Genomic DNA, 12,431 nt, shown 5'->3' with positions numbered 1-12,431 from the left:
CAAGTACTGCATTTCATATTCTTTTGTTGACTATGTGCTACTCCATTTCTTCTAAGGGATTCTTCCCCACAGTAGTAGATATAATGGGCTCCAAAATCACTGCCGATGGTGACTGCAGCCATGAAAAGACACTTGCTCCTTGGAAGAAAAGCTATGACCAACCTAGACAGCATATTAAAAGCAGAGACATTACTTTGCCAACAAAGGTCCATCTAATCAAAGCTATGGTTTTTCCAGTAGTCATGTATGGATGTGACAGCAGGACTATGAAGAAAGCTGAATGCCAAAGAATTGATGCTTTTGCACTGTGGTGTTGGAGAAGACTCTTGAGGGTCCCTTGGACTGCAAGGAGATCCAAGCAGTCAATCCTATAGGAAATCATCCCTGAATATTCATTGGAAGGATTCATGCTGAAGCTGAAACTCCAATACTTTGGCTACCTGATGTGAAGAACTGACTCACTGGAAAAGACCCTGATGCTGGGAGAGATTGAAGGAAGGAGGAGAAGGGGATGACAGAGGATGAGACGGCTGAATGGCCTCACCGATGTGAGGGACATGAGTCTGAGCAAGTTCCAGGAGTTGGTGATGGACAGGGAGGCCTGCCATGCTGCAGTCCATGGGGTCGCCAATAGTTGGACATGACTGAGTGACTGAACTGAACTGAGCAATTCTATTGCTGGGTATAAACCCCAAAGAAAGGAAAAAAACTTGTCCATATAGAGACGTCCATTGGAATGCTCATAGTAGCATTGTTCCTAACAGCCCAAAAGTGGAAAGAACCCAAAAGTTCATCAGCTGATGAATGGATAAACAAAATGTGGAGTATCGTTATGAAAGAGAGGAACAAAGAATTGATATACACTACAACATGGATAGACCTCAAAAACTACGCTAAGTGAAAGATGTCAAACAAAAAAGAACACATATTATATGGGTCTATTTAAGTAAAATATCAAGAAAAGGCAAACCAAGGAAATTGAAAAAAGATTAATGGCTGTCTGGGGTTGGGGGTGGGCACAGGCTCTTTCTGGGGTAAAAGCAATGTTCTAAAATTAGATTTTGGTGATGGTCACAAAACTCTGTAAATATATGAAAAATCATTAAATTGTACAAGTAAATTTTATGATAAATAATGCTTTTTTATTAAAAGCATTTTAATAAAATGCTTTTTATTTTATTAAATAAAAATACCATTTTTATTTAAATATATATAAGGTATATATATACCATATATAAGGTATTCCCACCTTACAGATGAGACATACGAGGACAAAAGATATCTCATAATTTGCTCACGGCAATGAAGCTAGTAAATGGGAGAGCTTAAATTCCAGAGCCAGGGAACTTTTAAACCCCAAGTCAATCTCTCTCTAATATAAACACCTGGCACTTATTATGCTTACTCCTTGGAAGGAAAGTTATGACCAACATAGATAGCATATTAAAAAGCAGAGATATTACTTTGCCAACAAAGGTTCGTCTAGTTAAGGCTATGGTTTTTCCAGTGGTCATGTATGGATGTGAGAGTTGGACTGTGAAGAAAGCTGAGCACCGAAGAATTGATGCTTTTGAACTGTGGTGTTGGAGAAGACTCTTGAGAGTCCTTTGGACTGCAAGGAGATCCAACCAGTCCATCATAAAGGAGATCAGTCCTGGGTGTTCATTGGAAGGACTGATGCTGAGGCTGTAACTCCAATACTTTGGCCACCTCATGTGAAGACTTGACTCATTGGAAAAGACTCTAATGCTGGGAGGGATTGGGGGCAGGAGGAGAAGGGGACGACAGAGGATGAGATGGGTGGATGGCATCACCGACTTGATGCATATGAGTTTGGGTGAAATCTTGGAAAAGGTGATGGACAGGGAGGCCTGGTGTGCTGCGGTTCATGGGGTCGCAAAGAGTCGGACAAGACTGAGTGACTGAACTGAACTGAACTGGCACTTATTAATTATCAGTGCCCACAGGAAAACCTGTGTTCAATCAGTTCAATCAACAGAAATCAACGAGCAAGAGAAAAGTTGGTCCAACAATTTTTGCTACTTTGCTTGCCTGAGTGCAAGATTTGCTTTATTTCACTAGTTTGGACCTGACTAGACAGCACTAAGCCATGCCCGTGGGGCAACCCAAGATGGGCGGGTCATGGTGGAGAGATTTGACAGAATGTGGTCCACTGGAGAAGGGAATGGCAAACCACTTCAGTATTCTTGCCTTGAGAACCCTATAAACAATATGAAAAGGCAAAATGATAGTATACTGAAAGAGAAACTCCCCAGGTCAATAGGTGCCCAGATTGCTACTGGAGATCAGTGGAGAAATAACTCCAGAAAGAATGAAGGGATGGAGCCAAAGCAAAAAGAATACCCAGCTGTGGATGTGACTGGTGATAGAAGCAAGGTTCGATGCTGTAAAGAGCAAGATTGCATAGGAACCTGGAATGTCAGGTCCATGAATCAAGGCAAATTGGAAGTGGTCAAACAAGAGATGGCAAGAGTGAATGTCGACATTGTAGGAATCAGCGAACTGAAATGGACTGGAATAGGTGAATTTAACTCAGATGACCATTATATCTACTACTGCGGGCAGGAATCCCTCAGAAGAAATGGAGTGGCCATCATGGTAAACAAACGAGTCTGAAATGCAGTACTTGGATGCAATCTCAAAAAGGACAGAATGATCTCTGTTCGTTTCCAAGGCAAACCATTCAATATCACAGTAATCCAAGTCTATGCCCCAACCAGTAACGCTGAAGAAGCTGAAGTTGAAGGGTTCTATGAAGACCTACAAGACCTTTTAGAACTAACACCCAAAAAAGATGTCCTTTTCATTATAGGGGACTGGAATGCAAAAGTAGGAAGTCAAGAAAGACCTGGAGTAACAGGCAAATTTGGCCTTGGAATATGGAATGAAGCAGGGCAAAGACTATCAATAGAGTTTTGCCGAGAAAATGCACTGGTCATAACAAACACCCTCTTCCAACAACACAAGAGAAGACTCTACACATGGACATCACCAGATGGTCAACACCGAAATCAGATTGATTATATTCTTTGCAGCCAAAGATGGAGAAGCTCTATACAGTCAGCAAAAACAAGACCAGGACCTGACTGTGGCTCAGACCATGAACTGCTTATTGCCAAATTCAGACTTAAACTGAGGAAAGTAGGGAAAACCACTAGAGGCATTGAGGTATGACCTAAATCAAATCCCTTATGATTATACAGTGGAAGTGAGAAATAGATTTAAGGGTCTAGATCTGATAGATAGAGTGCCTGATGAACTATGGACTGAGGTTCGTGACACTGTACAGGAGACAGGGATCAAGACCATTCCCATAGAAAAGAAATGCAAAAAAGCAAAATGGCTGTCTGGGGAGGCCTTACAAATAGCTGTGAAAAGAAGAGAAGCGAACAGCAAAGGAGAAAAGGAAAGATATAAACATCTGAATGCAGAGTTCCAAAGAATAGCAAGAAGAGATAAGAAAGCCTTCTTCAGCAATCAATGCAAAAAAATAGAGGAAAACAACAGAATGGGAAAGACTAGGGACCTCTTCAAGAAAATCAGAGATACCAAAGGAACATTTCATGCAAAGATGAGCTCAATAAAGGACAGAAATGGTATGGACCTAACAGAAGCAGAAGATATTAAGAAGAGATGGCAAGAATACACAGAAGAACTGTACAAAAAAGATCTTCACGACCCAGATAATCATGATGGTGTGATCATTCACCTAGAGCCAGACATCCTGGAATGTGAAGTCAAGTGGGCCTTAGAAAGCATCACTACGACCAAAGCTAGTGGAGGTGATGGAATTCCAGTGGAGCTATTCCAAATCCTGAAAGATGATGCTGTGAAAGTGTTGCACTCAATATGCCAGCAAATTTGAAAAACTCAGCAGTGGCCACAGGACTGGAAAAGGTCAGTTTTCATTTCAATCCCAAAGAAAGGCAATGCCAAAGAATGCTCAAACTACCGCACAATTGCACTCATCTCACACGCTAGTAAAGTAATGCTCAAAATTCTCCAAGCCAGGCTTCAGCAATATGTGAACCGTGAACTTCCTGATGTTCAAGCTGGTTTTAGATAAGGCAAAGGAACCCGAGATCAAATTGCCAACATCCGCTGGATCATGGAAAAAGCAAGAAAGTTCCAGAAAAGCATCTATTTCTGCTTTATTGACTATGCCAAAGCCTTTGACTGTGTGGAGCACAATAAACTATGGAAAATTCTTCAAGAGATGTGAATACCAGAACACCTTATCTGCCTCTTGAGAAATCTGTATGCAGGTCAGGAAGCAACAGTTAGAACTGGACATGGAACAACAGACTGGTTCCAAATAGGAAAAGGAGTTCGTCAAGGCTGTATATTGTCACCCTGTTTATTTAACTTCTATGCAGAGTACATCATGAGAAACGCTGGACTGGAAGAAACACAAGCTGGAATCAAGATTGCCGGGAGAAATATCAATAACCTCAGATATGCAGATGACACCACCCTTATGGCAGAAAGTGAAGAGGAACTCAAAAGCCTCTTGATGAAAGTGAAAATGGAGAGTGAAAAAGTTGGCTTAAAGCTCAACATTCAGAAAACGAAGATCATGGCATCCGGTCCCACCACTTCATGGGAAATAGATGGAGAAACAGTGGAAACAGTGTCAGACTTTATTTTTCTGGGCTCCAAAATCACTGCAGATGGTGACTGCAGCCATGAAATTAAAAGACGCTTACTCCTTGGAAGGAAAGTTATGACCAACCTAGATAGCATATTCAAAAGCAGAGACATTACTTTGCCAACAAAGGTCCGTCTAGTCAAGGCTATGGTTTTTCCTGTGGTCATGTATGGATGTGAGAGTTGGACTGTGAAGAAGGCTGAGCGCCGAAGAATTGATGCTTTTGAACTGTGGTGTTGGAGAAGACTCTTGAGAGTCCCTTGGACTGCAAGGAGATCCAACCGGTCCATTCTGAAGGAGATCAGCCCTGGGATTTCTTTGGAAGGAATGATGCTGAAGCTGAAACTCCAGTACTTTGGCCACCTCATGCGAAGAGTTGACTCATTGGAAAAGACTCTGATGCTGGGAGGGATTGGGGGCAGGAGGAGAAGGAGATAACAGAGGATGAGATGGCTGGATGGCATCACGGACTCGATGGACGTGAGTCTGAGTGAACTCCGGGAGTTGGTGATGGACGGGGAGGCCTGGCGTGCTGTGATTCATGGGGTCGCAAAGAGTCGGACACGACTGAGCGACTGATCTGATCTGATCTGATCTGAGACAGCATGCTAAAATCCTTACTACCCCTATGTGATTCACTCAGCAAATATTTGGTGACTAAATACTCCTGCAGGCACCAGGGCAGATATGACTGAGAAACTGAGAATCACTCAACTCGGAAACCACTCAGTACGTAGTGGGTTCTAGGGTTGAATTTGTAGATGTAGTATCTTTACACTGATATCATAGTCAATATTCAAGTATGTGGGGCTTCCCTGGTGGCTCGTGGCAAAGAATCCACCTGCAATGCAGGAGATATGATTTTGATCCCTGAATTGGAAAGATCCCTTGGAAAAGGAAATGACAACCCACTCCAGTATTCTTGCCTCGGAAATCCTATGGACAGAGGAGCCTGGTGGCTACAGTCCACAGGGATCACAAAAGAGTCAGACACAACTTAGCAACTAAATGACAACAATAACAAATTCAAGTATGTACGGGTACTGTGGTAACAATGGACTACCTGTTCTAAAAATAAGCATAGATTGTTAGAAACATGCATCACTAAAGTACAGATCCTTCACATTAAAAGATAAATTAAAGAGATATATCTCTTGCCCAAGAAGATAGTGTAAAATGACAACATATATCCAAAAGTACCAATTTATAGATTGAGAAGTGAGAGAAATCCTACAAAAAATTTAGGTACTACATGATATCACCTCACTTCCCAGGTGGCTCAAAGGTAAAGAAATTGCCTGTCAATGCAGGAGACACAGGTTCCATCCCTGGGTCAGGAAGATCCCCTAGAGAAGGAAATGGCAACCCACTCTTCGATTGTTGCCTGGAAAATCCCACGGAGAGAGGAGGCTGGGGGACTACAGTCCATGGGGTCACAAGCAGTCGGACATGACTGAGCACACATGCGTGTGTAGAAGATATTACCCCAGGATGAGACTAGATTACAGATGATCTATTTAGTAACTTTAAAGATAGGTTAAATGAGTCTTCAAACTGAGTCTACTGCCTCAGTACCAACTTTCTAGAATAAGTATACTGAAAGTAAAATATTTCTTAGAGACAGAAAAAATAGCTCTAAAATTGAAGGCAGCATGTGACTGACTGACTGTGACAAAAAGAGACACAAAATCAGGGGTAGGGTAGAGGAAGGGATCATATACTTCCTGATCCTGTTTATTCAGAAAAGGCAAATCTTTATAGAGACAGAAAGTAGATTAGTGGTTGCCGAGGGCTCGTTGGAAGAATGGGGGCAATTGTGAGGATGCTAAAGGGAAATGGGTTTCTTTACAGGATAATAAAAATGTTCATAACTGACTGTGGTGATGGTTGTGGAACTCTATGAATAGACTAAAACCCATTTTTTTTTAACTTTAAATGGTTGACTTGCATGGTATGTGAATTATATCTGTGTGATATATGTGAATTACACAGCTCTTACAAAAGAAGGGACTCGGGGATATATGAGATCCACTGTAATATGTGGGCATTATTTGAATTCTAATTCAAATAAATATACTGTCAAAACAAAATAAAACATATTTATGGGATAGCTGGAAAAAACTGGGAGTGAAACAGGGTTAAAAATATATTTTAGGTCATTGAGTTTATTGATCTAATTCTTCAATTGGCCAAGAACCAGAAAAAGAACACTAGAGAGGTTGTTTGGTAAATCAGTTAATTCCATATACCAAAACCACACTGAGACTAAAATCTCCTTAAATATGGATAAATATATTAAAATCTATAAAATAACCACATGCAAACATTCTATCAATATCTACACATTCTTTTACACCAGATATCTGTCATACAGATTTAAAAAGCAGTGGCATTTTCCATCTAAGAACGTTTACAGTATGAGTCTTCTCTTAAAGTCAAGTATATGATACTTTAAGGTATGTTTCACCCACTTCAGTGTTCTTGCCTGGAGAATCCCAGGGGCTGGGGAGCCTGGTGGGCTGATGTCTATGAGGTCGCACAGAGTCGGGAACAACTGAAGTGACTTAGAAGCAGCAAGGTATGTTTCACAGCTTACAATTTCTTACAGATAAATATGTTCTAAATGTACACTATTTTGTTTTGAATATTTTATGAGTGAAGAAAGAGAACAGATACAGCCAGTAGACAAAAATAAGGAATGGGCATTAATGTCAAGCATTTTAGAATATGTTGCATTAGTCAACAGATGCTCATCTGATTGTGTTCTCCTAAGGGAGCATAAATAACTAAATTACCATTCCTTTATTAGTCCTCATGAAAGGAAAATCCACTTTACAATAAAGAACACTGTCAAAAGACAACTGTAAAATCCTTTCTTTTTTCTCAAAAAATTAACCTTGTATTTATAGATGTTAAATGAAAATTTGTTAATAGCTAAAAATATAAAAAAACTACAGAATATTTTTTACTTCCTTGTGACTGCTCAAGAAAAAACAAAATTGCTCTTACCATCCTGTTGATTCGTACAAAGTCTTCGGGTTTTTTTGCCCAAGGGGGAAGATCAACATCATTTACCACTACTTCATCTTCTCTGACTCCAAGATTATATCCATTACTGTTGACAAACATCTCCGGAAGGTAATAGAACTCTGGAATTAGTTCCTGCCAGGAATAAAAAATGTAGCATATTAAACCACTTTAAAAATCAGTTGAACAGAAGTATTAATTTATAAAAACTATATAACAGAATTAATTTCTTCACTTAAATCCAGTATTTTATTACTTGATTCTAGTCTTCATTTAATTTTCTTCATATAAGAGCCTAAGAAGATATTTTTCTTCAACAATATGCTTGACAAATTATAAGATTTTCAATCTTATCTTACCACAGATTACTTAAGAGAAATGGGTTACAGAATCAACAATAGTTCCCAACAGTATTAGTAAACAAGTATACAATGCCATATATACAAGTCTATGCTGTTCAACAAAGTTTTCTGAATACTATTAAAATACAAAAATATAAAAAAAGCTTAAAGTATTGCTAATATTGTTTAAAAATCATGCAGCATCTTCTACTTTTCTTTTTGATTCCCCTGGCAATTACAATACATGACTTTCATGAAGAGACTCAGAGTTCCACTTTATAATTTGGCAAAATAAATTATTTTTATACCTACCACTAAAGAAAACTAAGAGATAATGCAACATAATAAGTTTTAAATATTCTGCACATGCCACTTGAATAGTAAATTCTTAAACTGAATGCAAAGACAACTTGTGTTACTTAGTGTATGTACATACGACATTAACAACTGGGTTCAAGGCAAACTTGTGTTTGATGCACAATGTCTAGCATGTGGTTTGCGTAAATTTAGAATAAATATGCCACAGAAACTGATTTCACAACCTTAAAAATTTCTGTTGTCCTTTCTTTTAAAAAAACAACTGCAGGAAATGAAAACAAAAAACTACAGTTTTTATGTATACCATCGAAAACACGAAAAATACTAATCTTTACAAATATCAAGATGAGGGTGAAATTAACTTTATACTGTGAAAATTATAAGAACATTTATTTGCGTAACATGTCCAACATGGATGGCATAATAACCAAAATTTGCATCTCACTATGGATACACAGGGATGCATAAAAACATTAAAAAAACCCCAAACTCCCCCAAGCCACAGAAAGGAAAATAAAAACCCCACAAAACAAAGCAAGCAAGCAAACAAACAAACAAAACAGAACAGACTCTGAGTTCTTCAAATAAATTGGGTTCTTCAGCCCAAGAAATGCATACACACAAGCATTCTCTCTACGGTTCTCATACTAAAACCAACATTTATCTGCTATAGCATAAGAGAGTTTTCATGTGAGCAAATCCTCTGTGAGAAATTGATCCTTATCCATTCTTATGATGATAAATGTGAACCATAAGAAATATATAATAATGTTTACTTCTCCAGCATTATCAGAGTTTGAACAGATTCACAAAAATGAATTTTCTGTATAAGCAGAGCTTAGGTTTTTAAGAATCCATTTCTTCCATTTAAACCATTTAAACAGAAATTTCCAAAATCCATTACATAATCCCCAATATTTATTTATTCACGTAGTAAAGTCTGAATACCAGACATTTTGATGGGTACTGAGAAAACAAATAATGAACAGACATGGCCTTACCTTTGAGTGATTCATATTCTGGCCTATGGGGCAGATGTATGAACTGGTGGTTACAAGACACAATAATAATGAAAGAAGTACAAACAAGGCACAAGGGAGCAGGAAGGATAGAGCAGGCAACTCTGGCAAGTCAGAAAAGATTACACTGGAAATGGGACATTGAGTTTGATAAAGATGGGGAAGGGGCAGGGGGACCAGCAGAGAGTACTGCCAAGGAGTGGCAGGAACTGAGTATGCGTAGAGTGTAGGATATTAGGGGACAGATCAAGATAGGGGGATGAGGCATACGGAGTCAGTTGATTAAGGAAGTTTTATGTCCACCTAAGCTGTTTGGATTTTGTACTGCAATAATTTTAAAGAAGAGCTATTGCCATGGTTACATCTGTTTTAAGGCAAGACACTAAGAGTCAAAGTAAAGAATAAAGGTGGAGAGGAGGGAGCTCAGGCATATAAAAAGGTATATAAAAAGGGTGGCTCAGACAGTAAAGAATCTGCCTGCAGTGCAGGAGACTGGGGTTCAATCCCTGGGTCTGGAAGATCCCCTGGAGAAGGGAATGGCTACTCATTCCAGTATTCTCGCCTGCAGAATTCCATGGACAGAGGAGCCTGGTGACTACAATCCATGGGGTCACAAAGAGTTGGACACGACTGAACGGCTAACGCTTTCACTGTTTGAGAAAACATGGGAAATTAGTTCAAGATGTAGAACATTGCTATTTGAATGTTACCCATTTTATATATGATATAGAGTAGAAGGAGCCTCCCAAATGGTCCCAAATGGGGAGAGGAATGAAAGCTCGCACAGTTGCTCCGTGTAGAGGGTGATTTATATGTAAGAGGCTCACATAAGTCAGGGATTTCCCTTCTGTCTTTTGTTGGATGTTTGTGTTCATGTTCTGTGTCCAGAACTATACTACATAAGCTTTCTTAAGGACCAAGAGGGATATGCTGTACATCCACATGGATACGGCAACACAATTTATTTTTTTATTTAGACCGCCCAAAGAGTTTCAGTTTATCTTCAACTGTTTCGGTGCTCTCATGTTTTCCGTACATATTATTTTCCATTGTTTCCTGTGGAATAGGGTCATATAAAATATATGGTTATCATTAACCTACATGCCTCTGTAATACTATTTAATATTTCACTGAATGTTATTCAGTTATATTTGCAAAGGCATAAGAAGCCTAGGATTTTATATTAATAACAATTTGGGCAAAGCAGATTTTGAGCCTAATGTTGTGAGGTTTATATTTTGTTGAATCCCCCACAGCTTGTGGTGCTATACTCTGTACACAGCAGGTGCTCATTAAATATTAAACTGTTGAAGATGCTAGACAAAGTTATTTTAATATCACTAGAAATCCTCTGGGGAATATGCAAATGGTTGGAAGAATGCTTCAAGATAGGAAAAGAGCCAATGGAGTACTTGATTAAACAAAAGAAAAAAGGATGCATGAAGAAATAAAATTTGCATCTCCTGATAGGAAACTTTTGAAGCTTAAAAAATGTTATCTTGTTTATTTTAGTTATGCTGAAAGGTGCAGAAGTGGAAACGAGTCCAATTTAAATTTATGAAAAGTTGATTTTAACAATGCTAGAAAAGTAGCAAATCTGAAAACGTGGAAGACCAGGTCCTTTTCATTTTAATGTGAACGCTCCAGAAAAAACGGGCTGGAAACTGGCTGCCACCAAAGAGAACAAAGTGAGGCTGAGGAACCTCCACCCTGATGGTTATTTAGGGAGGGTTCAACAGGAACACTCGGGAAGGCTTGAATTGTGCCCAATCATGAAAAAGTAGGACCATCAGGGCCTTCGGGATGATCCTTAAGTGAGACATTTTCTCCACTCTGGTCCTCTTCTGGCCGACCAGACCATGGTCATAAATTAGGGTGTTAACTAAGATGTTGGTGTAAGCTCTTGGTGGCTTGACATTTGACAGGATGAAGAAACTCTCCCTGAATCACTCTGTCAGTTACTTTTGGTTTTTTAGGATACAGATTAAAAAAAAACACACACACACACACACAGACACATTTTAAAGCAATATGAAAAATTCCTGAGGCACAGCATATTTGTAAAACCTTGAAGCTCCAAAAGACCAAAGTTGCAGAGCTGGGGAAAAAATTTTTTTTTTCCCCCTTTTTCCCTGAAGGGGAAGAAAGAGAGAGTAAACCACAAAAAGTCTAGGGAGAAGTTGCCAAAGTAGCTGAGTGGGTGCAAGTTTTTATGCCTTGATTTTATTGTTTTAAAATCTTGTTTCAAATGGCATTTTGATTTTAAATTTAATACATAAATACAAGGCATTTGTACATAATTTATGCTCACATTTATATTGCTTAAGACATTTATTTTTTTTAAAATTTCATGAATAAGAGAGTTTCATCGCTGAGATTCAAATGTTAGGTCCAAGAAGATAATAATCACTATGTCTGGGCTCCAAGACAAGCAAAGAGCTGAAATGTCACATCTGGTCATTCAATCTTGAAACAGCAGGAATTATCATTTGTATCTTACTGTGTCATGCACTATTCTAAGAACTTCACATCTTTCTCTTAATCTTCACAAAATCTTCCTAGGACAGGTATCCTCATTCTTCCCACTTCACAGAAATGAACATTGAGGTTAAGTGATTTGCTAATAACTATACTGCAAATAGGTGATAAAGACAGAAGCCAAGCCCAAACACTTTAGATCCAGGTCCCTGTGCTCACATTCTGTTTTTCCTTTTAAAGCAGTAACAACTCTGTATGACTTCATTCTGTTTTAATTTTCTGTGTAGCAAGTCTCCTTTTCTTTCTTTTTTTTTTAAATGTACTTATGCTCCCGAGTCCTACTGTGATGCAAATTCCATAGACACAGATCTTGTCGGTCTTGTTCACCTGTTCACCACCGACTTGTAAGAATGGTGCCTGACATATAAAAATGGCACTCAATACATATATGTGGAATGAAAAATAAATAGATCATTGTGATATGTTCATTAAATCCTGAATTTTTGCCATGAAATAGTGGTAAAAAGTTTTGAAAGCTGTGGTTTTCAAACTGTGTTAGTTAAAGCAGTTACCTCAGGG

The 12,431-nt window shown here is 38.7% G+C and overlaps 1 protein-coding gene across 9 annotated transcripts in view; it reads right to left on the bottom strand.

Moving 5' to 3' along the window:
- Window positions 1–12,431, bottom strand: part of NBEA (neurobeachin) — a 656,478-nt gene that overhangs the window by 57,511 nt on the left and 586,536 nt on the right. For all 9 annotated transcript variants that reach the window (XM_025263201.3, XM_044927359.2, XM_025263205.3 and 6 more), the window contains one exon: window positions 7,679–7,831. In XM_025263201.3, coding sequence (XP_025118986.2) covers window positions 7,679–7,831 — 153 coding nt within the window. The remainder of the gene's footprint in view (window positions 1–7,678; window positions 7,832–12,431) is intronic.

This window comes from Bubalus bubalis, chromosome 13, assembly GCF_019923935.1.
Source record: "Bubalus bubalis isolate 160015118507 breed Murrah chromosome 13, NDDB_SH_1, whole genome shotgun sequence".
In the NCBI taxonomy this organism is placed as follows: Eukaryota; Metazoa; Chordata; class Mammalia; order Artiodactyla; family Bovidae; genus Bubalus; species Bubalus bubalis.
This window is presented reverse-complemented; position numbering and strand designations above follow the sequence as displayed.